Here is a 27,325-nt window from a genome sequence, read left to right on the forward strand (position 1 = left end):
ACTTACTTACCTAACTGAAGAAATATATGCCGAGATGAGCAATAAATAATCGCTTTCCGCCGACGGTCGCACAGATGCCTTAACCCCTGATTTACAACTAAAGGCCCGTCCAGACGGGATGATCGAATTATAATTTCATCGGAAAAAAAAATTGGGGTCAATCTCATAGCGTCCACACATACACAATTTCATAGTGGAATCGGCGAGCCAATGTCCTTCAATTATATTTTTGCGTTCACACTACCTAATTAAGTTGTCAATTTAATCAGATTGGGCAAAACATTTTGCCGTCTGGACTCTCCTTTAAAGACTAAAAAAGTAAGTATAGAACACAGGCACCCTCGATTTTCTTCGCAGGTTTCCTCACGATGTTTTTTCACTTAAGACCGACTGGTATAAGTAAATATGAAATTTTGTAAGTGAATTACCTAAATCGGGAAACAAATTGTTGGAGATTTTGTGAAAAAAATGGTACCATTTACGAAAAACGTTGATCTCTTGGCTTATTTCGATTCAGAATGACGAGGACTATTGATTAAAACAAAGAAAAAAGGCGTCCCCAGTTTTCATAAAAAAAAACGATGCCTAGTAGGTAATTTAACAACTTTATTATTATTACGTAATAATTTGTGAGTAAGATGAGTCAATGTTCATGAGTCGTTTTTCAGAGTAACATCCATGATGTCGGCGGTGGTGAGGCCGATCAGCTGCGCTATGTTCTCCCAGGTCTTGGCGTCGATGATCGTCATCAGGTCGGACTCGAGGTAACCCGCTTCCACTGAAAAAACGGACCTAATAATATAATCATCAAAACTTCTTAACCTTTTGAACGCCAAGGATACGTAAGGGCTCCTCTACACGATGGCCCAGCGTAGGCCAGTCCAAGGGACGCAGCTATGCGGTGAAATGAGATAGCAATATCACTTGTTCCCTCTAACGCATAAATGCGTCCCTAGGACTGGCCTACGCTGGGCCATCATGTAGAGGAGCCATAAAGTTGTCGTCATTAGTCGTGCCCACAGACCAGGGACAACAATAGGTGTAATGGCGGCCGCTGTCAAAGTAACCACTGTTGGCCGAACGTTATTAGAATTGACCATTTATCATTACAAATTGAACCGTAAAATATAACCGTCCGTTACGGTTTACGGTTCAATAGGGTTGTTTCCATCTACAAATCTTAGGGCAGAATTGTATCCCAATAAATTCTTTTGGATTATAAGAACATGTTAAACTACTTTTAGGGGACCTGTAATGACCATATTTTTGTAAATATTGAATTTAAAATATCTTTTGGCACACGTCACGTGACCAAACTCGACGTCACGTGACCAAACTCGAAACGTCTTTGAAGATTCTTCTTTTGGGCGCGAAAGCATCTGTCAAAACATATTTTGTTAATTTAACATATATAAAGCAGTTTTTAGTATAAAAGTTGAATTTTAGGGCAACTTTTAGTTAATATAGAACGTAATACAAGCGTTTCAAAAAATTGGAAACAACCCTATTTGTAATAGTTAATGCTCAATTATAATAAAACGATAAATGCGATCGATGTGTTAAAATTTTAACTAGGTAGCGTGAGCGCAAATGTTAAAACTAAATGACATAAGTATGTCAACTGTCAAATAACTAACGCCTTCACCGACGTCATGCCGGCGTCGCGTCGCGTTCATATCGCCTGTCATGACATGCGTCACTTTCGCACTTGTTACAACGTGACAGGCATGGTGACAGACGGACGACAAAGAGGCGACCATCTTAACCCTACAGTTACGGAAGGTGGAGATAAGGAATGGAATCTCCATACAAAAAGCGTCATCAAAAAACCTTAAATAGGTGGCGCTGCAATACCTAGAATATTTGAAAAAAAAAATCAAATCATAGACAGCGCACTTCAGTCCGTCAATAACGCCTAGGTTCTTAACTACTTTAGCGCTACTCTGGAGAGATTTGAAACTATTATTTATAGCTGACCACTGGACACTTTTGCATAAGTTCTGCCTATGGAGATTGCGTTCTTAACTCTATCTTCCATACCTACAGTCTTAGGCGTCTCAGCCATAACCGCTATTGAAAAACCAGTTATAATTAATTTATTACGCGTGAATAAGGTAATCAATGTATAAGTTGCTATAATGCGAGCGGTGGCAGTCCATTTTTATCACTTGTCACTATGCCCGTCACTTTCGCGCTTACATACTTATTAGAAGGTGAGAAATGATAAAGAGCCGACCATCTTAGCCCTACAGATTGTTATTGGTGGACTAAATGACATAAAAATGACTATAGATGACATAAAAAATCTTTGTTTACTCTTAACACCATATTCCGTTGTAGCTACATAATATCAAATATTTGCTAAAGATATTTTTATTATTAGTAAAAATTCCACCAACCTCTCATTTGGTTCAAATTATCAACAATTTTCTTCATATTCGACAAATCTTTTTCAATTGACTCTTTGGTTCTTTCAAAGAAGTCGGGATCGTGAGATAAATCTGTCAATTTGTTGGTCTTTTCCATTGTGTGTTTCCAAACAGCTTTTCGCTACTAATGAACCGACAACAATGTTTACAATGTTCCTTTCAGAGCACGTCAAATTAATAAATCGTCTACAAAAACCCGCGTTTATTAATTTTAATTGTGTTTGCCCAACAATTAGACAAATGACTGACTGTCCGGTCGCAAATAAAAAGGCGGGAATGCGTAACCTTTTAAAAAAAAATTAGGGCAAGCATCAGCGTTCCATTCAGCCAGTAGTGAAACAGCCATCGCTTACATGAGAAATATTCGCTCCAAATACGTTTTATCCTCGTATAATTAGTGCAAACAGTCGAACAATGATGCCAATCATCGAGCCCGTACTAAATCTGTTTTTGGATGAGTTTTGGTATGTGAGCCGCGTCACTGACTGAATGTCATTGGATTTATAAATACGATCAGCTCCAGAAATAGGTGGCTACAGGTTTTCCAGGCGTACCGACTAAAATAAAGTAGCCTGGATTCGGTTAACAATATTATTGTCTTGAGCGTACGCGGCGACCGACAATAGTGAGTCTCTCTGCTTTCGCTTTGCTTTCCTATTATTTTAATTTGTGTCGCTATGGATGAGGATGAAATGCAACAGTTTTCTTTGCGCTGGCATAATCACCAGGTAGGTAAGTAGTTTTTACGATCCAACACTCCACAGCGAGCACCGACACATAGGTATACAAACATTTTTTAACACGTACATTATAATAATCACCAACACGCAAGCGGAACGCCTTACGCTTTTGGTCTTTGTTTTGAGTTTAGCAAATTTAAAAGTAAAAAATATAATATTGCCGTGTAATTTTTTTAGTGTAAAATACAACTGACTGGCGATTTTATGGGTGTTTTATTAAAAAAAAAAAGGTTTTACTGTATTTATGACATACTTTGACTTTTGTGCTTATTTCTTTCTATATACATATGTTTGTATTTAATAAATACATATTATGGAGTCCAGAAATAAATGGAGGTGATGAGTTGTTGATTAATATTTTTTTAAAGACGGTTCTTACCACGTCACAGTAATAAATGCAGTTGCAACTGAGACATCACTAAGTACTCGTACATATTATAAATCAAATTCCCCCGCCGCGTCTGTCTGTATGTCTGTACGTTCGCGATAAACTCAAAAACTACTGAACGGATTTTCACCATCAATAAAGTGATTCTCGAGTAAAGTTTAAGTGTATAATTTGTCAAGGTTTTATGTAACCCGTGCAAAGCCGGGGCGAGTCGCTAGTAACTTTAATGTTTTAACTATTCAATTAGGATCACCTACTATTTATAAGATATAAATTAATATATATATAGGGTATTTATGTTCGATCTTTCTGCTTTGTTAATAGCAATACATGTTTTTTAACATAAAATGTCGCTCACAACTGCTTTGCACTTCACACACCTAGTACTAATTGTTGTGTCTTTAAAATGAGGTTGATGACAAATTTACTTGCTGATGGATGAAAATGGAACTAAAACTTTGCTCTTATTTATAAAATTAAATCATTTTCTGCATTTTTGCAGCGCCATGCGAACGTTTATCAAGGGAGCAACTAAGTTTGTCATACCTTTCTTTAAAAAAAAAACGAATCGTGGACAATACTGCAAATTGTGAATTTTTAACATTTTTTTTTTTATATTTGACATTATATTATTTTATTTGTAAGCTCACTTGTAATTTAATTGTTTCATTTAATTATTGAAAATGTATTTATTACTTAATTTAATTTAATTATAAGCACGTAATTAGTTCGTAAGTTTTCTAACACAATGTATTGTTGTTATAGAACAAAATAAATGAATGAATGAAGGAATAAAACAGGGAGTCTAAATGTCATATTGTATTCAGTCGCTTTTAGTTTACCGTTGACGGTAAAAGAATATCGTCAATTTAAACGTCAAACTCCTATTAAATTATGACGCCTACTTGACACTTGCACCGCCTGGGCTATTAAAATTGCTGCCAACTTATCTTGGTCTGACTTTACATACGTCTTGATCATAAATTATGGCGTCCCCTGACGTCTATGAGCTGTATAGGGGACAAGTAGGACCGGGCTCTTAGGCAAAGACACTCAGATGCGATATCCGGAATCCGTGATGGTGTCAAAACAGCCTTAAACCCCGTTCCCACTTCCCACTTCTCGGATGTCGGGCCCGGATTTTAATCGGATATCCCAATGGCAGAACATTTTATATGAAGCTATTCACACTTGCTCTATACCGATTTGCTTGCAACTGGGATATCCAGGGCCGGATTTCCACAGATACATGTAACCCCAACCCCCCCCCCCCCCCCCCCTTAAAAATTCTTAATGCCATACCAAGTGCCTAGGGGCCCTAGGAATCTAAATCCCTGGCCTGCGGCCTGGGGACATCCGATTAAAATCCGGGCCCGACATCCGACAAGTGGGAACGGGCTCTTACGTATTAGTTTTGTGATAGTGTGACAGTTGACGGACGTTACAGATGTTAAATTTTAGGAAAATAGAATTTTCCACGATGTGCTTTGTTGTTCCTTTAACTGTAACATTCTTATAGTTGGGCAAACTAATTTTGTCAGTAGGAAAAGGCAGCAAATTTGTAAAATATTGATGCGTAAGGTCGAACTTTCATACAAATTTTGAATTGCTCGTATTTTTCTACTGACAAAGTAGTTTGCCAGACTATACCTATAGGTTGGCATAACGTCTACTCTATCACTTCACTTGCTGGATTCCCATTTGACCCTGCCCCCCTCGACCGCCGCCATTATTAAAGAGAGGACAAATAGGAATGATTTATATGAATACACATGTGTCCGGCGGGTACAAATGGGAATACACTTCACTTGTATTCCAAAATCCTAAGTAAATTAATCAAACCTGAATTTTACCTATTGAACAAACAGAGCAGTGTAATCGGAGCCCTAGGGCGTATGCTGAGCACCGGATCCTTGACGGATGTGACCTTGAACGCCAGCGGGACTTCGCTGCGCGCCCACAGGCTGGTGCTGGCATCATGCAGCCAGTATTTCGCGCAACTTTTCAAGGTTAGTGAAAACGGAGTCTAAAAAGTTTCTTGTCTATGGAATTTTGGCAAACTCCTTTGTTCGAAGAAAAGGCGCGAAATTCAAATTTTCTGTGGGAGGAGAACAATTCGCGCCATTTTTTTCAATTTGCCGCCTATTTCTACTGACGGAAATGGTTTTCCAAATAATAGTGTCGCACCACTTTTGACGCTTGGCTTAAAGAACCAACATCCAGACCATAAATATTAAAAAAATACACTACTATGGTCTTGCATAGAAAATGGCGCGAATGTAAAATTGTGTATTATTTATGAATCCCTACCCTAGTGAATACATTGCTTCGCAAAATACAACAACATTTAAAAAAGTGCCTAACGGCCATTATCTGAAAATATGCCTGACAACTTTACATGCATTTTACCTAGTCAGTTAATTAATTATTATCTTCTCATACATACCTATTAATATTGCTTTGAAATTAACCTGAATTAGTTGTTAAAGTATCAGTGACAATTTGGTTTTCGTTTGTTTTTATATTTATAAATTAAGTGCATAGCATAGATATGAAAATTATAAATGAGCGCTATCTCGCCAACAAACTGCGATCGCAGTTTGGCGAGGAATAAAGTGATGTCACAATGTTACGTGCTTTAGGATAAATAGATTAAAATTAAAAACCTACATTTTATAAAAAAAAATCGAAATCAGATTTTTTAAGGATCTGTCATTTATTTTTCAGGAAGTGGAAGCTGAAAACACCCTCGTCGTCGTCCTAAGCTGCGAAGCTACGGAACTGCGCCTGTTGCTGACTTTCATGTACACGGGGGAGGTCACGGCGTCCAAGGAGGTGCTGCCGTCGCTGCTACGGCTCGCGCAGACCCTCAAGGTGTCTGGACTGACCGATGCTGACACTGTAAGTCTTATAAATAAGTATAGTGTTGTTTAACTAACTAACTATTGTGGCGCAGTGATCCAAAGAGGGTCTTGGCCTCCAAAACGAGAGAACGCCACCTGTCCCGATCCTGTGCCACTTCCTGCCAGTTATCGGCTTATGTGGTGTAGTGTTGTTTATGTTAAATGTTTTTATAAAAAGTTTTTTGTGTTTAATATGGGGGTTGGCGTGTCAAAATAATGCGGAAAAATGTATGGGAGATCGGCAATCGTCCTGCTGCCTGTGTTTACTTATAAGCTGAAGCCACGTGGCTTGGACGTTATTGCAATCATCACCATCATCATATCAGCCTTTTATCGCCCACTGCTGAGCATAGGCTTGTCCCGACCCTGAGCTAATCGCATCCAGAAGTGTCCCGCAATTTTCCGAATGTCGTCCACCCAACGAGCCAACGACGCCACCATTCCGTTAACATTTTAGTCCACCTGCCATCACTCTGCCTAGCAACATGTCCCGCCCAACTCCATTTTAGGTTGGTAATATTGCAATGCACGTGCAATAATATTTGTTCTGTGCACGACTTGCTTGGTATGAAATGGAGTCCAGATGGGTCAATTTTTGCCAATCTGATTTCGTCGATTGATTTTGATTCTGATTTTTGCTGATTTGTTCGATCAAATCAGGCCGTGCGGACGCAAACGCCAATTTGGCTCGCTGATTTCGATATCCGATTATGAGCAATAAGTATTACCGATAAAATGGGGGTGCGGACGCAAGCATACCAATTTGTGATTCTAATATTCGCGTTTGGGGCATTTTTTTTAATTTATAGCGCAGCGCTCAAATTAAAATTAAAATTTGTCATTATATTGGAGATTGACACCAATTTATTTTCTGATCAAATAGGTTTAGAGGCAATACTTGTATTTAACCAGGGACTGTCTCATTATAAACATAGACAGAGATAATCAGTTACTGTCTTTATCTTGCGATAGTACTGGCACCCAGAAGAAAGGGATGAGCATAGTTTTTTGTTCTTATTTAATGACAAATTTGCTTTACCAGACTAAACGGTATGTATCTGACCGTAAAGTAATTACTCAAACCGACATACTGTATATTTATATATTTCTTTTTATTATTATACTCTCAGATATATAATATTTACACTTATCTTCTCAGCAAAGCGAAGTAAAGTCACATTATCATTCAAAGATCCGTTGACGTGTCGTAAATTTAAAAAAATGCTCTCGGTATCAACGTTGCCATCCATCACGGGCACTTTTTGCGCGGCGGGAAACTAGGACAAGTCATTTATTTACCAACATTATTCTTATACTTACAAGGGTTTCCAGTTCTTTGTCGTAGAGGTAGTAAAAGGTAGGTCGTACCACGTACTTATTACCAGAACACGGTGGGTAGATAAGAACTCCAACTTGAGACACGCTTTTGGGAATGGGTAATCCTACTAAGAAAAGCAAAATATTAATTTCCTCTTTGAGTCTTAACTTACTTAGTTCTTAATCCTACTTTTGTAAAATGGGGTTTTTCCACCTAACGTAGAAAAAACCGTAAAACTATTTTGTGTCGTAATTTAATATATTTTTCATGATCTGCAAGTGGGCAGTTGATGTTCTAAACAGTGTGTAGGAAATAATGATACGTTTCTGCACTAGAGCATTTTACTTTCTCAGTACGTTTTTTTCGTTTATATTACGATAAGCAATTAAAATTTGATATAAATGGATTTATTGTACAATTTCCTTTCTAATATTTAAATCCCCATTCCATAAATCACGATAATTTTACCTAAATTGTTAATTGAAAGTACCCTCAAGAAATACTATAAAAGCGTACACTTAGTCATATTTTTTTTAATCCTCATGTATTTGACTTTGCTCGTATTCAAAATAAAAAGTAGAGTGTTTAACTCGGGTGAAAGCCACCATTTCAGTCTCGAACTATTGCCTCGAATCTAGTCCATAACTCATGAAAAAATATTTGTGACAAACGCACAAATAAATGCCCTTACCAGGATTCGAACCAAGGACCTCCTGCTTCGTAGGCAGGGTAACTACCTAGGAGGTCGTTATTATATCTAATTCAAGTTTTACCATCTCCATTCTCTTTTTCAGAACCCAACGCCACAACCAACCGAACCAGAGCCACAAGAACCCCAACAATCCCCAACTTTTGAGCCCAAACCCGACTTTACCGAACCAAAAATCTTCGACGAGCCAATGGAGAAAGAATACACCAGCGGGATGAACGATGTGATCAAAAACGAAAAGGACAGACTGAGCAAGCTTGATCAGATCGTGCAGAATTTGTATAGCACACACAAGATTGGCAGTCCGGGGATTGGGAATGTCACACCTCCGATTATGCCTAATTTAGCAGGTAAATTTAATATCTCTAATAGGTTTAGCACGGTATAAAGGTATTTATATATTTATATATAAAAAAAGCGCTGATGGCCTAGCGGTAAGAGCGTGCGACTTGCAATCCGGAGGTCGCGGGTTCAAACCCCGGCTCGTACCAATGAGTTTTTCGGAACTTAAGTAGGAAATACCATTTGATATTTACCAGTCGCTTTTCGGTGAAGGAAAACATCGTGAGGAAACCGGACTAATCCTAACAAGGCCTAGTTTACCCTCTGGGTTGGAAGGTCGGATGGCAGTCGCTTTCGTAAAAATTAGTGCCTACGCCAAATCTTGGGATTAGTTGTCAAGCGGACCCCAGGCTCCCATGAGCCATGTCAAAATGCCGGGACAACGCGAGGAAGAAGATTTTAAATACCTAGTTAGTACCTACCTAGTAGTAATAAATAGGTGCGGTTAGATGTGATCAGTACCTCTAGTGTAACTTCCATTCGATAGCGTAACGTAACTTTCGCGTTTAGGTTAAGTCTCATTTTGTATGGGATTTTGAACAGCGCACCAAGCGGGACGTTTTGGAAACTCAAAGAGCGAGTGTAAATTATAAGTACGTTTACTCAAAGTGTCGCTCACGTTTACGTTTCGTATCGTATTTATAAGGGATCGCAAACCGTTTTATTTTTTAAACCGTTTTTGTACAATTACTCGGGAACGAAAAGGTTTTCGTTTCCGCCTGCGGTTACCGGTTAAAGAACTATTCTAATGAGGTACCAGTTTATGGCAAATTAGTTTTATTTTGTGTTTGTGGAAAGAAATTAACCGGTTAAATTGAATATATCTACAAGATACAACGGCAAATATTGCTATCTTTTTAACATACATGCAAACGAGTTTAACCGAGTGTCTCCGAAAGTCGAGAGTAACAAATATTAGGTATATCGTTCCGGCGAACCACAAAAGCTCGTTTCCTCTTATTTTTGGAAAAAAAGCAGACATAGACAGATGTTACAAAAAAGAGGATACTTATTGGTTTTTAAATTATAAGTGCAACCTACATCCTGAGACAATTCCCACTAAGATTTATGAACATATTTAAGTGGCATTGTCCTCGGATTGAGGTAAAATAGGTACGAGTACACTGACGATAATCTCTTCTTAACGATTCAATTCAATTCAATTCAATAAGCCTTTATTTAACAATCTTATTAACTAGTTTACAAAATATAATAAACATATTATTTCCTAGTTTCACTTATCATTAGTTTAAAAACTATTATTATATATCAATGCTCAGTTTCAGACATCGGAGTCGAGATTGTCTTGCTTTCCAGCATAGGCCTCCCCCAAGTTTCTCCAAAGTTCCCGACCATGGGCTTTCCTCCGCCAAGTGGCACCAACAAGAGCTTTGAAGTCGTCTTCCCATCTTCGTAGAGGTCTATGATTTTTTTCTGCCACTTTCTTAACGATAAGGAGAGAGAACTAAGTTTTTTAGTTCATGTTCAATCAATAAACCGTTCACAAATGATAAAACTTAGATAAGTCATGTAGATATACCTACTTATAAATTTCTGAAAAGATTGGACATAAATAATAAAATATTTTTATTTAACGTTAATTTTATTATGGTCTATTTAAAAAACTAATAAACGTGTTTTGCACATTATACCGAAGCGAAATGATGAAAAAAATGTAGGCATGTAAATTTGTTAAATATGGTATTGAGTGAGCTCAAACTTTTAGTAGCTGATTGTTGATTTCATCTGTGCTAGATATGACTTATACGGTCCAGACAATATCGAGCAGAAGTAAACTTATACATTCAAGAAATTCATTAAATTAAATTTATAAGTGACATTTATTTATTCTAATTTTATAAGTGCCGTTCAAATATTTAACAAATCAATCAAATGGTCAACTTAGTCCATGGGCTCAGTGCCCTGCGGGCCCAGTTGACCACCAAGGGAATAGAATGACTGTTTCATTTTCTATTTTATAATGATATCATTGATTTTTCCTATCTACTACTCGTTGTGGAGCCATCATCAGCAGTAAGCAGTAGTATCATAAACATGATAAAATGTTTACAAGCCCTCGCATTAAAAATGGTAGAAATACTACACAAATTAATATTGACCTAACTGATAAAGTATTAAGGGTGATATTCAAATGAACATCGAATCAAAACATCACCAAAGACGATGAAGATAAAACCTCTTTAAGAACGTTGATTATGAAGAAAAAAATGTCACAATTGGGTGAGATACGATTATTCCAAAGTAACCAGACTCGGATGACATTCAGTTTGACACTTGTCATGTAAAAAGTTAATCGAGCAAACTACTGACGATACGTTTTACGTTAATATGCGAGTGTATTGCGCAACGTGACACTTGACAATTCTGAAAGTTAGCTCACTACTTTCATAGTTAAATTCTTTTCGCATGTTGGCAGACCTGGGTGGTAATCATCAAATTACGAAGTACAGTGCATGTGGGATCTTCCGGCGTATAAAGACCGCTACTTTATTTGTTCAAGCTATAGGTACGAGGCCAATGAGTAAAAGAGAAGTTTTAGAGTATCGAACAAGCAATAAACTTTACATTAACGTGGATGCCATGCCAGTATGTACAGCAAAACCCTTAATAATGGTCATATAGCTGAGTCTTCTTCTTCTTCCTCGCGTTGTCCCGGCATTTGCCACGGCTCATGGGAGCCTGGGGTCCGCTTGACAACTATTCTACAGGATACATCTTGCTGAATTGTTTTTGAGTGCACATAATTTTTGTACACATAGATAAACTATACTTATATTACAAAACAAAATACCAACTGTATTGTTTATATTGGATACCTACTTCCAAGATCTGAAAAAATATTGTAATGTAGCGAACAATCAATTTAAAAAGGCGTATATTTTATTTCAACTTTTTAATAATTAACATATAATAATAATTATGTAAATCTACAAACAATGTCTTATTAGGTACCTAGGGATAAAAATTTACCGAATAAGTCAAGCCTATCCACCGTTCTTCGGTCCGTAGCCTACTTCTCTCCGCTGAATGCTGGGAAGTAAATCTTCGTCCTCCTGATCCACTTGTACTTAAGCGTTTTGGGTAGATCAAGACAGGTAGGTAAACAATTACTTTGATGAAAAGTTCCATGCTGGAGGCAATTTGCAATACGGTAATCCATGGTGTTTCACATAGGTACACATCACATACATTATGTATAATTTTCATTTTCATCACACTTGCTCGAAAAAGATCTTATTTCATGCTGGCGTACTGAAGGACAAAGGCCTATATTGTTCCCGCGGGAGTTATGGATTGTGAAAAAAAAATAGCAACCGAATAGATCCACCGATTACCTTTATTAGGTATACCTCTATTTCTATTGTATTTTCATCGATGGTAAAGGTAAACAATATATACCTAAGCAAAGTTTTAGATCGATACGGCTATATAAAAAATAGGTAATACGGAATGGTGAGATCTAATTATATTATTACTACGAAACTTCCGATATAAGTAATTTAACGGTCACGGTTAGTTTAACTAGACTTAAATTGACCGGGATATAAACCATGATTACTTTTTATATTGTTTTATTAATATCGGGAGCTCCATAAAAATAATATAAAACCGGTCAATTAAAGTCTAATTCAACTGTCTCCTAGCCTAGACGGTAGTGACCCTGCTTACAAAGCAAGAGGTCCCAGGTTGAAGTCCCGGTATGGGCAATTATTTGTGTGTTCATCACGAATATTTGTTCCCGAGTTATGGATGTTATCTATGCACCGAAGTATAAATTTATCTATACAAGTCTGTGTATCGTCGCTTAATACCCCAAGCACAAGTTTTTTCTGAATTTGGGAATTAGGTCGACCTGTGTGAGATTTTTATGGACTCACGAGCTCTCACCACGTACCAGCCTCATTCCTATCGAACACGTCTGTCAAATGGGACTATAAGAACAGTAAAGTTCGTAAGCATGATCCTGCATCACCCATCCACGAGGACTTAAAACGGGTTTGCTGAAGGAATGTGTCATCAAGTCACATAATAATTTCTAGAATGTAATAAATTCAATGAAATAGGTAGCAATTCACATGTGTCAGAAGGTCAGAGGATGGCAGTTTTTTAAAAGACAAGGATTTTTTTTCAAATGATTTTTGTCAAACAGTGTCTAATAAGAAAAATAAAAATATGTTTTACGGTTAGCTTTCATTTGATACCATTTTCTTCAGAGTGGCATGAAAATTGGAAAAGTTATTGAGTGAAGAACCAAATATGTGAAGTGTTTAAGAAGATAAAGTGCTTGCTATTTCAAAGCTAAACAAGAGATACTTGAATTTGTGTAGAATGCTTCTGAGATTTTCGGGCAGTAATCTACACAGAAAACTATTTTTGCCTGTACAAAGTTTAATATCTAAAAATATCAAAAAGTAAGCTCTGCTTAAACTGAATATTATCGCCCTTAGTACAATGGCATAAACAGATGATTTAGACGAAATACCTACAAATTACGTTTTCTTGCTCTCCTCAAAAATTGGTTAAAACCGAGATACAGCAGCACTCCTCTCTGACAGCAGCACATGCGACATGCCGTGGCCTTGTACGTCTGAACTTTTTCTTACTGCACGTTAAATGGGGTTGACCGGTCGAAGTATTTTACAGATGGCGCCAGCATAGGTTTTGTCAGTCCTAACGAATAGTGTCAGATTCTTGATTTTATTGTACTTTAAAACACTTTAAGCCAAATTTCAGAACAAAACTAGAGACAATTTAATAGTAAATATTTCATAAATGTTAGAAAATGTAAAAAATGGAATTGCCACCTGAGGGCGAAACTCCAAACGCAACATTTCACTCGACAACTCTCGAGTGACTAATTTAACTATTGAGTTTAGGTTTCGAAACGTTTACGAATGTCATATTTGAATTTACACTCGCCCGCAGTCAGCGCGTTTGAAAACGGATACATAATATTCTTGTTCAGGGGTCGGCAACAGGCGGCCAGCGAACCTTCCTGGTTATTTTGTATATAAAATTTATATCAGGTCTACGTCTCTCAAGTCGGCGCGTTCGGAACGCAAATGATCATGACATAACATGACATGACAGGGACAACATGATTCGTGGCCTCGCGCTTACAAACTTCGATTTTGTTCGTAGTACTACATATAGTAAACACCCCTATAATGGCACAGGCACTAGTAATGGAATGGTATAGACAAATCCTGTAAAACAAGTATTTACCATCAGTTTTTAATCGCTGGCAACATTTTACCATAAACAAGAGCCAAAAAGCTGCTTAAGTTTAATTTTTCATTGATACTTGTTATTTTAAAAATTAATGGCGCCACAAAAAACCACAGTTTTTATTGGTTAATAATATTGAAACCAATTGCAGTAGCTTTCATTAAATACATAGAAGACATAAAGGACGAATTGGACATTCAACTTTTAAAGCGTAAAGCGGTAGAAATTTTACAGGTGTCGGTGAAATTACAAAAACACTCCAAATTTTCTCTTAAATGTTCCATGATTGGTGCCGTTAACATATTATAATTGTATCTGTACTTAATCTATGGTCTATTCAGATTTACTATACAAGTATCGCGAACCACGAAGAAAGGGTGCATATTTTAAAACAGCTTGATTGTAGATTTTCATTATCGAAAAGTATTACTATCAAGTAAAAGGTAAGCGCAAGCCCGTGCGGCATTTGAACTTGAGAGTACTGCCGCTGTCGGAAACTTTTTTTGTATCCTTTAAAATAGGTATTTGTTGACAATTGTTGTCGTTTTCAGTCGTCGTTGACATTGTCGAGTGCTCTTTGCATAATAATAAATTATCAGATATAGTGATAAAGTTGCAAATTATAAACAAAGTGCATTGGCTGCTTAAAGGTTGCCGACCACTGCATTTATTCAACGGAAATATAACGCGAACCAATTAAGTGGTGATCTTAATACGCTCGAAGATCCCACATGGGCTGTACTTCGTAATTTGGCCACCTATAACACCCAGTTCTACCAACATACGAAAAAGGTAAATTACTGTCAAAATGAGCTATCTTTCGTAAAGGACGAGTTAGAGGTTGCATGTCACACTCGCATGTTAACTAAAAAGTATAGGTTTTTAGTTTCCGAGTAGTTTTCTCACCTAACGTCATCGAATAGTTAACGAATATTTTGCTTTCATGTTACACTAGACCTTCTGAGCGAAGCAGGATTTTATGATGTTTCAATTTGAAATATGTTGCACAAAGAATACTGTCAACAATAGGGTTGTTTCCATCTACAAATCTTAGGGCAGAATTGTATCCCAATAAATTCTTTTGGATTTTAAGAACATGTTAAACTACTTTTAGGGGACCTGTAATGACCATATTTTTGTAAATATTGAATTTAAAATATCTTTTGGCACACGTCACGTGACCAAACTCGAAACTAAAAGATTTTGAACTTGAAGATTCTAATGACGTCACAACTCTCGGATTGACACTGTTGACAGTTAGGCGATAAACAACAAATGACAGATGTCAGTTGACAGTTCGTATCTTCTACGTGTGTATGTAGTTATGCGTCAAACCGTAAACTGTGACGTCACACAATTTTCAAAGAGCGTTTTGGGCGCGAAAGCATCTGTCAAAATATATTTTGTTAATTTAACATATTTAAAGCCGTTTTTAGTATAAAAGTTGAATTTTAGAGCAACTTTTAGGTAATATAGAACGTAATACAAGCATTTCAAAAAATTGGAAACAACCCTATTGAATAAGTTTTCCAATGGCTGTTCCAGCTGTTCTGTTTGGTAATTCAGCACAAACACAATTCATATTGTTTCAATACGACTGCAAATCCATTTTTTCTTTGGCCATTTGTCAACAAAATCTTATTTCACGCAAGCGAACATGACGCTGACAGAGTGTTCTTCTAATATTATTCGTGATACGGCGAACTGTGTCTGACAGAAACATACCTTACGTAACGTACCTTACTTACCTATGAAATAGTTTGTCTAATAATTTTATGATTAGAAAAGACATTTTACCTTGTGAAAATTGGGTATGAAAATTGTTGGAATAAGTTGGGAACCTATTTTACATGCTACTTGGCAATTTATACTAATATATTACAACGAGTAAAGTTTACTTTTACTGGGCATTTTTCGCAAATCTACAAACATTGTGCCTATTTTTCGTGAAAACGAGATAGCACTATCTAACTACCCCAGCTCCTCCAGGAAACGAAATTTTATCGCAGTTTATGATATGAGAGTGAGGCTCTAGTATACGCATATTTTAGCCGAACCAACAAGCTTCCGATCCATTTATACATCAAATTTTGTTAATTTTTACGGTGAAGTTGATTCAAAGTAGAATTGTATATAACCTAAGAAAACATTTAAAATTTATCAAAAAATTGTAATTTTAATTGTTATTATCAGTTTTTTTACCACGTCTACCCGATGAGTTTTATCAGTATGCCAAACTTTTGTTACCCTCCTCCGCGTTAACTGTACCGCTATGGTGCAGAGGGCCTACCGCGAACTACGTTCGACGTGTTGCCTCCCTGTCACACTTACGTGCGAATTTACAAGTGCGCCAGAGAGGCAACACGTCAAACGTGGTTCGCGGTAGGTCCTCAGGTGACTAACCTCAGTATACGATGTTCGAGTACTTATACAAAATGTACTTAGTTGCATCCATATACGTCACTTTATTACTAAAACCAATACGAATTTCGGCATGAAATTTCAGTAGAAGGTAAATATTGGTATTTTATAATAATTAATATGTAAAAAACGCAAATTCATCTTGCCTCAGTATACTTAGTAGGTATCGACAGTGGGGCGACATCCTTTCGGCCATTCTCGGCTCCGTACGGTGCAGCATTGTTTTGTTACGAGCAATTATTAGGGTTGGCACAACTTGACGTCCCTTTGTGTGCACAACCACAGATAACATAATGACTTGAATTTTGACAACCCTAAATAGCCGAAAGGGATAGTGTAATACATTAAAAAGGGACAGCATCATTCGTCCCTGAATCGCTGTCAAACTTCGGGTTTGTAGGAAGTGCGAATTCCTGTACGGTATTAGGTGGTATTATGGTGGCTTTTTCCGCGCGCGGTCGTCTCTCACAACAGACGCGTCGCATACTTCCACAAATCGCTCGTGAAATAAATAAATTTTATTATTTCTGTTCCGCCGGTAAATAGATCGTATATCTATGAGTGTAAAGAACATTCTATAAATCACCAGTGATACACTTACGTCTTTATTGTGCGTGCTTCTTATCTACTGTGGCAGCGTTAATCACCTCGAGCCACTTTGACTTCAAGCAATTAGCGAATTTCGTGCCCGTGAACATGGTCGATAATCCCAATCTCAACACGGATAAACCCAGTGCAGGTAATCTGGCACGTAACACAGGCTCGCAGCCAGATTTAAACAAATTAAAGGATACCCACCACAGCAATTCTCAAATCACAATTCGAAAACGTAAACAGCCAGACTTTGAAAGTGACCTCAAAAATGACATCTTGGAATTTCGCAAGGATATGAAAGACCTGATGGATATTTGCAAATCCCAAAAGTCAGATATCACGGGTATGAAGTCGGATGTATCTGATATCAAGGACCAGCTCTCTAGCATGCGGGCGACGACTGAAAACCTGGTTATCGAACACAACCAATTCAAGGTCGATATTGCGGAGGTCAAGGATTCTCTCAGCTTTCAGTCCGGCCGGCAGGATGATCTGTGTACACGTGTCGCCACAATGGAACTCAGTGTTAAGAGGATCGAATCGTTAGAACAGGATGTCTCCACGTTAAAACAATCTTATAATAACCTGCAATTAGAACATCACTCACTACAGCAACGCGACCGCCTACATAACCTAGAAATCTCGGGGATCCCGGAAAACAAAGCTGAAAACCTTTCTATCATTGCCTCAAAGATCGCTAATACAGCTGGTGTGGAGATAACCACAGCAAATATTCTGCATGTGAACCGCGTACAACCACGGGTGGAGGTAGCTGGCAGGCCACGTAACATCGTCGTTCAATTGAACTCGCAACTTATCAAGGACAGCATTTTATCCGGTATACGAAGGCGCAAAGGTATTACCACTACGGATATTGGCATGCCAGGTGAACCAGTCAAAATATATGTAAACGAACATCTGATTCCATTCTACAAGCAACTACGCAAGGAAACAAAGGACGCGGCAGATGCAGCAAGCTATAAGTATGTGTGGGTACGCAACTGTAAAATATTCGCAAGAAAATCTGACAAATCTCCTATTATCAACGTAAAAGATGCGAACGACATTAAAAAAATTAAGTGACTTCTATTATATAATATTATTTTAAGTGCTTTAATTTTAGTGCAATTAGTCTTAGCGTTGTTTATTTTTGCTGCTCTTCGTGCTTATCAAAATCATGTAATTAATTCATATCATATTTATAACCTGTTCAAATTTATAGAAAATTACGTATCTTATGGAAATAAACTAAGTACTATTTTATGTACCTCAAAAAGTCAGAAACCGCAAAATAAGCCTCAAATTATACAAATATTATTGGTCTCAATACCTAAATTACCTAACTCCGTCTGTTTTGTTAAATATACGCCACCGTCGTCGCTACTGCATGCCCCTGGTACCCATCACACAAACATCTGTTGTTTAACAGGTATATTTACTACTATGTTTCCTTATCGCTCATTTCTTTATTTATTCCATATTGCTTATTCGATCCAACTCATTAACGCCCTTAATTCGTTAAACATAAAACTTATATTACTTCACTATGAGGGAAAATTAACATATGAACACTTAACTGAGCGTAATGAACAACAATTAATATTTTTATCCCCAATATTACATATAACAACAAACCTTTTACCTACTATTGCTAAACATTTTTCTCTATTAAATATTTATACCGCATATTTCTTTATCGAACATAATTATAAACATCGTATCGAAATTATCTTACAAACATATCGAGATTTTAAGACTAATTTTGATCTTTATTTTGTTTTTCTACAGTGAATAACACGCTATATTCTAACGTAAACACTAAGCTAAATATTTATTACCAAAATGTCCGTGGTCTTCGGACAAAGTGTTTAGATATATACAATAATATACTTCATAATGATTATGATATAATATTTTTAACTGAGACTTGGTTACAGAGTGACATTTTGGACTCAGAACTCTGTGATTTCCGATACGATGTATTCCGGTGCGATAGGAATCTTCTCCTAACTAATAAGTGTACGGGCGGCGGGGTTATGGTGTGTGCCCGTCGCAATCTTTGTGCCGCGGTGTACCGTGAGTGGTCTTGCGCGGGAATTGAATCGCTGTGCGTAAGTATACCGGGCCGAGCTCTCGGCGCCCCAACCGATTTAATTGCTGCATTAGCATATTTACCACCTGTTGAGGAAAATTTGCCAATAAACTTAGACGACATAAAAACTAATATGACGCGTATGATCGAATCGTTTCCCTCATGTACCTATCTATTATTAGGAGACTTTAATATACCTTGTATAACATGGAGTCGTAATGTAGGTTTCTCATTGTTAAATCAGGGTAGGTCGGATTATCAAAGCGCGGCTTTATCTTTCGTTGAAGACATGCATTATTTAGGCTTAACTCAATACAATTTTATTACGAACTCATGTGGCAATATTTTAGATCTGTGTTTCAGTAACTTGCCTATGCTCGTGACCCAATGTCAACCAATTTCTAAGTTAGATGTTTTTCACCCACCTCTCTTAATTGATATCTTAGATTTGTTTATAATACCTTTAAATCATAATACGATACCTCGCTTTAACTTTTTTAAATGCGATTATATTAAAATAAATGCATATATACGTAGTATAGACTGGAATACAATTTTAAACACAAGCGACGTAAACAAAGCTGTTGACATTTTTTATAACACGCTAAATGAATGTTTTGTTAAATTTGTACCCATATCATACCCAAAAAATGTCTCATACCCTATTTGGTACAGTTCCGCACTCATAAAGATAATAAAAGAAAAGAGCAAAGTTCATGCAAGATGGAAGCAGTTTTTAAACCCACGCGATTATGACGAATTTTCTATGCTTAGAGCTAGGCAGAAACGTGTACAGAGTGAATGCTTTCAGCGTTTTAGTAACAACACCGAATCATACATCAAACGCTCCCCTAAATTCTTTTGGAAATACGTAAAATCTAAACGGGGAGGCTCTAATTACCCTAACTGTTTCAATTTAGGTAGTAATCACTACAACAATGGCGTGGATATCTGTAATGCATTTAATACATTTTTTGAGAGCGTATTTGACACTACAAACTACTCTTATAACCCTAATAATAGTTCTATGAATATCAATCAGCGCGATGCACTGTCCGGTATCGATGTAACTTGTGAAATCGTGCTAAGTTTTTTAAAGCGCCTGGATAAAACTAAGGGACCAGGTTGTGACGGCGTTCCACCTATCTTTTTATCCTCTTGTGCTGAAAGCCTTGCATACCCACTAACCATTCTCTTTCAACAATCATTAAAAAGCTGTATTTTCCCCTCCATTTGGAAAAAGGCCCACATCATTCCTATATATAAAAAAGGTTCAAAATCCAATATTGAGAACTTCCGACCTATTTCCATACTCAATACCATAGGAAAGCTTTTTGAATCTATAATTCTTAAACATATTTATCCCCTTGTGTCTTCTGGGATCTCGGATAAACAGCACGGTTTTTTAAAGGCACGTTCCACAGTTTCGAACCTAGCTTGCTTCACAAATCATGTTTTAACAGAAATGGAGGGTGGCGGTCAGGTTGACGTGATATATACCGACTTTGAAAAAGCGTTTGATCGTGTCAACCACGCCATACTTCTCATGAAGCTTGAAGCACTAGGAATTCATGGAGACTTACTCAGATGGGTCAAATCTTACCTTACTAATCGTTCCCAAGCTGTAGTTCTTGGCGGCTTCAGGTCAGATTACATCGATATCCCCTCTGGCGTGCCCCAAGGCTCCCATCTCGGTCCTCTCTTTTATAATGCTTACATATACGATATAAATACGTGTTTTGTCACCGCACGCCATCTGTTATATGCAGATGATAAAAAAGTTTTCATGCGTGTAAAATCTTTAGCAGACTGCGAACTCCTGCAGAATGATCTTAATAACCTAGTCGAGTATTACTCCCGTAATAAGATAACACTTAGTGTTACTAAGTGTCAGTGTATAAGTTTTACTCGCAGCCTTAAGCCAATCAATTACTCATACCATTTCAATGGCGTAGCGGTGAACAGAGTTGATGTTGTGCGTGACTTGGGAGTAATTCTAGATTCCAAAATGACTATGAGAAATCATGTAGACTCCATTGTAAACAGATCATATCGCAGTTTAGGCTTCGTCATGAGGACTTGTAAACCTTTCCAAAGCTTGTCATGTCTAAAAGTCGTATATTACGCATATGTGAGATCCATCCTTGAATATGCATCACCTATCTGGTCAGTGTGTTATGCTGTTCATAAAGACCGCATCGAAAAAATTCAAAAAAAATTTGTTGCTCAATGAAATTATAAATTCAAGAAAACATCTGCTGGGTACAAAGGTAACTGTCGGGAATATAATCTCCATTCACTCGAGGATAGGCGCAAAGTGGCTGACATGAGCCTACTTTTCGATATAATTAGAAATGGGTTAGACTGCCCTGAACTGTTATCTGGCTTATCGTTTCGAGTTCCAAGACGTCGAACTCGACACACAACTCTGTTTCATGTTCCCTTCCACTCCACTAACTATGGTTCTAACGCCGTCTTATCACGGATCCCACACTTGTATAACACCGAATTCTGCTCTGCCGATCCTTTTGTAGGGTCTAAGTATAAATTTAAAAAAGACATATATTCCGTTTTGCTCAGAGATGACGAAAATTAATATAAAATCCGTTTTGTATTATTTTTGCCACTTGTTCTAATTCGTTCTTAAAATAAGAAAACAAGTACAAATCTTACAATAATAATATCTAAGTAGGCATATCATAACTTCTTCAAGCTATGTGTTGATGGGTACTAGGGAAATGCAATGCAATTTGTTAGAGGTATTTTTTTTTTTTTTTATTTTTTTTTTTTTTTTTTTAAAGGAGTTTCTTTCTAAATGTTGAAATTTTTATTTCTTACTACCTAATTCTACCATTAATAAAAATTCAGTTCAAATACTATGTTCAGGTATTTATTTGGATATGTTACTAATGCAAATTTTATGGTCTTTTGCCAAAAGTAAATTAAACTCGATTATTCATTAAGTACATATTTTGCGACCGGTACGTATTTTTAAGGTTTCGAGCATTTGTGTGTATATTGTACATTTTCGTCGTTTTTAATTTTTTTGTTATTTTACTTTGTTATGTATTGCAATTTAATGGATGACTGTCATTGGCCTTCTTTTATGTAAGCATTTATATGTTTAGTTATATTTACGGCTGTTGTTATCCTGAATACCAATAAAATAAAAATAAATAAAATAAAATTAGCATAGAGAAATAAGAAGTAATAGAGTGCTCACTCCATCCAGCTATCCTATCTGTGGAAACCTGTAATTGGCTTCCCTGATACATATTTATGTTAACCTAGTTTTAGTTTATTAAGCTGTTGGTTTTCCGAATAAAATAAAATAAAATAAAATAAATACATCAGTTTCGGTACCAAAATGATTATTATATTCGCAGTCAACATCTAGCATCGAGTAGCGGAACTCTCAGTACTGCTACTCGACAATAGATATCGCGGCAAATAAAAGTCTAATGCTCTACGATTTTCAACTAATATTATAACCAGAGTAACCGGAATTCTACTTTCAACTCCTACACTTACTCTGACGGTACTTACTACGACTTTATTTCTCTATGACGGTAGTACTATTATTTATTCTGAGGTATCGATATAGGCCTTTGTGCGCCTAGAGGTTATTGGTTTTATAACCTACGGGTTACTTTCCAGATCCCCCAGAGCCGTTTGACCGCAAATGGCGTCTCAACAGCTCGGTATGCACCATCTGCCACAAGCGGCTCAGCAACCAGTACAACCTGCGCGTGCACATGGAGACGCACGCGGGGCGGCGGCACGCGTGCCGCGCCTGCAGCCACGTGTCGCGGTCGCGCGACGCGCTCAGGAAACACGTCGCCTACCGACACGCCACTAGCAGGGACAAGGCGATCTGATGTGATGTGATCGACTATCGGCCCGATTCGAAGAATGAGATACGATAACGATAAGTTCTCATTTAGATATCGTTTGTGGGTCGTATAATTGACAGGGCATTGGTTGCCCGAATCGAGCTCACTTGCCACTTTGTCGTTAGAAATATCATAGATAATAATAGATAGATCTTTATCTTCCTCAATGGCTTTTACTTATATAGACGTTATTGGGATCACAGCGGAATTGAAATAAACGTCACTTTTGACATGTCGTTTAGTTATCGATCTTTTAAAGATCTTACGTGTCTTAATCATTCTTCGAATCGGGCCGTATATTTATGCTAAACATCTCGCTGCACGCGGAGCAAATAAGAGGCAACAGGAGTGGTCATTTCTCCATACAAATGAACTCGACTGTTTCCTCCGTGGTTTTTCAAGCTGGAGCAATGATTTTTTCAACACAGATAATTCAATATCTGTGTCTGACTGTTTTGCTTTTTTGATATTTTTGTTTCTTAAGGCGCTAGTGCACTTCATATATTCACGAAACGGCCTAATTTACTAGGCCGCAAAGAGAAGCTTGGCATTCAAAACTGACATCAATTAGCCTAAAAAGGAAAACAGTCCGACACAGGTAATTTAATTACCATTTAGATCTCAAATTTCGTTACATTTGGTTAGTTTTGGAGGAGGAAACAGTCGAGTACGAAACATCGTTTTTTGACATTTTTAGCCTAACCTGGCGTTGTCCTTATCGCACTAGTTTTAGGAGCCGCTTCCATTAGCGAGACGAATATATTCATCTAAAATATTTAAATCTCAGTTCCCGCATCCTCTTTAAAAAGAGACAGGACGCTGCCCGCCGCAAGTAAGTGTAACCGAGATCGCACTACATACTTATACGCCTACAGCGAGTGTTTGACTCAACTAAACATAGAGGTATGGAGTGTGGAATTAAAAGGAGTGAAATCTCTTATGGTAGAACTGTTGCAAAAGTGTCCAGCTATAAATAATAGTTCCAAATCTCTCCAGAGTAGCGCTAGAGTAGCTAAGAACCTAAGCGTCTTATTGACGGAGTGACGTGCGTTGTCTATGATTTGTTTTTTTTTTTCAAGTGTTCTAGGTATTTTAGCTCCACCTATTTAAGGTTTTTTGATGACACTTTTTGGTATATGGAGATTCCATTCCTTACATAGAGGCTTACATTGTGTTGTGTCATTAAAATGATGTCCGTCGTCCATGCTTTTCGCTAGTTCTTGACACACGGGCGTCTGACATAATTTAGATAAATATAATTTTGATGTCACAATATAGTGTCAGGGTCGGCAAATTTCAGCTCGCAGCACGCGTGGCTCGCCTGCAGTTGCCAGGGATAAGGCGATCTGACTGTGGTGTAGTATATAATTAGTACGTAAGCATTGCATATATAATCGTGTAACCTGCCTACTACACCCCCGGTTAAATGAGTAACCGGATCTGCCTCTATAGAATCCTCGGCTCGGATTACTTAACCCGCGACCAATATTATTCTGAGCGTACGTACCTCGCAAGGCCCGGTTCTTGTCGTACGAATAGGTACCGCATGTCCATATTGCTGGTCATTCCCCTACGCGGGCTGTAAAAACCACGGCCTGCGCGTGGGTGGTACGATTGACCTGGAAAACCTCTTTGATTGACGAAGATTGAAGGCTCGTCGATACCTCTTGTGGACGATATCTCCTCGTCCTTTGCGGCCTGAATTGCGTCCTTTAATGTTGGAAGGTCCTAGCTGAGAGTATGAGCCCTAAGTTTGGGTTCCGCAACCCATCGGTGAACCTTTTTACTGCCAACTTTTCGTTGACGGTTTTCAGTACCTTATACGCATTTTGATCACCGTCAGCTTGAGAAACCGTTAAATCGACAAATAATTGCTCAATTTTTGTACCAAATTCATCAATAGAAAGTGAATGCTGCTTTGCTTTCATCAAATTACTGTGTATAGCTGTGCTGTGTGATTTATTCTGATCTAATTATATAGGCAGGTGACACGATTATATATGCAATGCTTATGTACTAATTATATACTACACCACATGACAGCCCCGCCACTTGACTGCTTTTGCGCAAATCCGTGGCACCGCTTGATTTTGCCACTTTCCACGTTTTCGCTGGCGCCACTTGAAGGGTTAAATACCGAAATTGAGTTTGCTGACCAAATTCTCTGAAAAAAGACATGTTGCAAAAGAAAGACAGCTTATAAATCGTGGTAATTAGACACATAATTCTTATTCAACCATCCATCTGTGTGGTTATACTTTAATTTATTTTATTAACAGTCATTATTTAAGAAGCTATCATTTTTATTGTTAAACTAGTGAAATCCTATCAAATTCATTGCAAAAAAAACTTAAATACCCACCGAAACCTTATAAAAGACATATTTCAATAGGACTGTTTTGTACTATTTTTTGGATATTATTATGTTTTTGTTCCCCTATATTATAAAATATATAGGTACCTAAAACTGGCCGACAATGAAAGCTTTATAATTGAAACACACTGATTTAAATTTTCACTGTTATTACTCATTATTATTCACTTCAACGGGACTTAATCGCGTAAAATGATGTTTTAAATTTACCTTCGACGTTTCGAGGACGGCGTTATTCCCGTGATCTCGGAGAAGATTGGCTAAAATTGACATCAACATTTTCTAGCCGCGCGAGTTTTTCGAACAACTCGAACCTGTACCCGCGCGTTGTTGATGTCAACTTTAGCCGATCTTCTCCGAGACTATGGAAGGTGGAGTAAGTAATACAATCTCCATAGGCAGAACTGTTGCAAAAGTGTCCAGCTATAAATGGTAGTTCCAAATCTCCCCAGAGTAGCGCTAGAGTAGCTAAGAACCTAGGCGTTATTGACGGAGTGAAGTGCGCTGTCTATGATTTGAATTTTTTCTTCAATTATTCTAGATATTGTAGCGCCATCTATTTAAGGTTTTTTGACGAGCACTTTTTAGTACATGGAGATTGTATTCCTTTCCTTAAAATTCCATATCCGAGACCACGGGGACAACGCCGTCCTCGAAACGTCGGAGAAAAATTTAAAACATAATTTTACACGATTAAATATATTAATTATTATATTGTTGATATAATTGAGGTAATTGTCAATTGAGGTAATTAGAGGGTACAAAATCAAATCTATACCTATCTACATCAGTTAAGCTTAAGCACAAACTAAAGATAATATTACATTTATCTCATTCTAAAATATTAGTTAATGGCTATCAAATTATGTGAACGCACCATTAAAATATGCTCATTTGCAATCAATGCATATTGAAACGAAAAATCCTTGCCTGTTGCAGTATTTTTCTATTGGATTGAATTATACTGAAAATTGTAATAAAAGTGCCTAGACGGTTATTATAGGTATTGGACTGTTTAGTTTTAGTTACCTACCATACGTTGTTTTATAATATAGTTCGTGTCATCCACGATGACGCGCAGATTTGTCAAATCTAACCTATAATAACATGACAATATGAGTCAAGGCGCGCGTCTTCGTGAATGACACAATCACACTTACACTAAATTGAATATAATTTTATAAATAACTTGTATCTATTTTAATATTGAATCTAGTCATATTTATAGAGTTATTGTTACGAAAAGACAAATAAAAGACAATATTTGTAATAAACTTTTATTTAATATGTCTTGTTTTATTTACTTTTTTAATCCATCAATATTCTATTTCAGTTTTAGTGACGTTTCACAATTTCTTCAACCCGAACCGTCAGATCAAAAAAAAAACATGCAACCGAATTAATAACCTCCTACTTTTGAAATCTTGAAGTCGGTTAAAAATAGAGAACGTAACCTGTTTGACGACTGGTCTGGCCCAGCCTATGAAGCCGATGGTCCCAGGTTCAAATCCTGGTAAGGGCATTTATTTGTGTGATGAGCACGGATATTTTTTCCTGAGTCATGGATGTTTTCGATGTATTAAAGTATTTATATATTATATTTGTCGTTGTTTAAGTACCTACAACACATGCCTTATTGAGCTTACTATTGTAATAATGTCCTATAATATTTATTTATTTATAACACAATAATATATTCACACACACACATACAAACACACACACACACACACACACACACACACACACACACACACAAACACACATAAGAAAAGATAATTGTTGTACATTCTACCTTAAAATATATATACATAAGTTGTTGCAGTTGTTATAATTCTATTGTTTTTGTTTTTCTTAAGTAAAATGCTAAAA

The 27,325-nt window shown here is 37.2% G+C and overlaps 1 protein-coding gene across 2 annotated transcripts; it reads left to right on the plus strand.

Moving 5' to 3' along the window:
- Positions 1-2,923: 2,923 nt before the first annotated feature.
- On the plus strand, positions 2,924-26,737 carry LOC133531611 (zinc finger protein 131-like). Of its 2 annotated transcripts, none has more exons than XM_061869933.1 (5): positions 2,924-3,054; positions 5,426-5,566; positions 6,285-6,458; positions 8,573-8,837; positions 22,844-26,737. In XM_061869933.1, the coding sequence occupies exons 2-5, from the start codon at positions 5,453-5,455 to the stop codon at positions 23,062-23,064; spliced, it is 774 nt and encodes a 257-aa protein (XP_061725917.1). In that variant the 5' UTR covers positions 2,924-3,054; positions 5,426-5,452; the 3' UTR covers positions 23,065-26,737. The 2 variants fall into 2 exon arrangements, with proteins under 2 accessions (XP_061725917.1, XP_061725913.1); XM_061869929.1 differs by having other exon boundaries at positions 3,023-3,157.
- Positions 26,738-27,325: the final 588 nt, after the last annotated feature.

The sequence above is a fragment of the Cydia pomonella genome, chromosome 2 (assembly GCF_033807575.1).
Source record: "Cydia pomonella isolate Wapato2018A chromosome 2, ilCydPomo1, whole genome shotgun sequence".
NCBI classification, from domain to species: domain Eukaryota; kingdom Metazoa; phylum Arthropoda; class Insecta; order Lepidoptera; family Tortricidae; genus Cydia; species Cydia pomonella.

Coding starts and splice junctions, on each gene's coding strand:
- LOC133531611 (XM_061869929.1), top strand. CDS start 3,107: ATGGATGAGGATGAAATGCAACAGTTTTCTTTGCGCTGGCATAATCAC. Junction 6,459..8,572: donor GACTGACCGATGCTGACACT/GTAAGTCTTATA, acceptor TCTCTTTTTCAG/AACCCAACGCCACAACCAAC. Junction 8,838..22,843: donor GATTATGCCTAATTTAGCAG/GTAAATTTAATA, acceptor GTTACTTTCCAG/ATCCCCCAGAGCCGTTTGAC.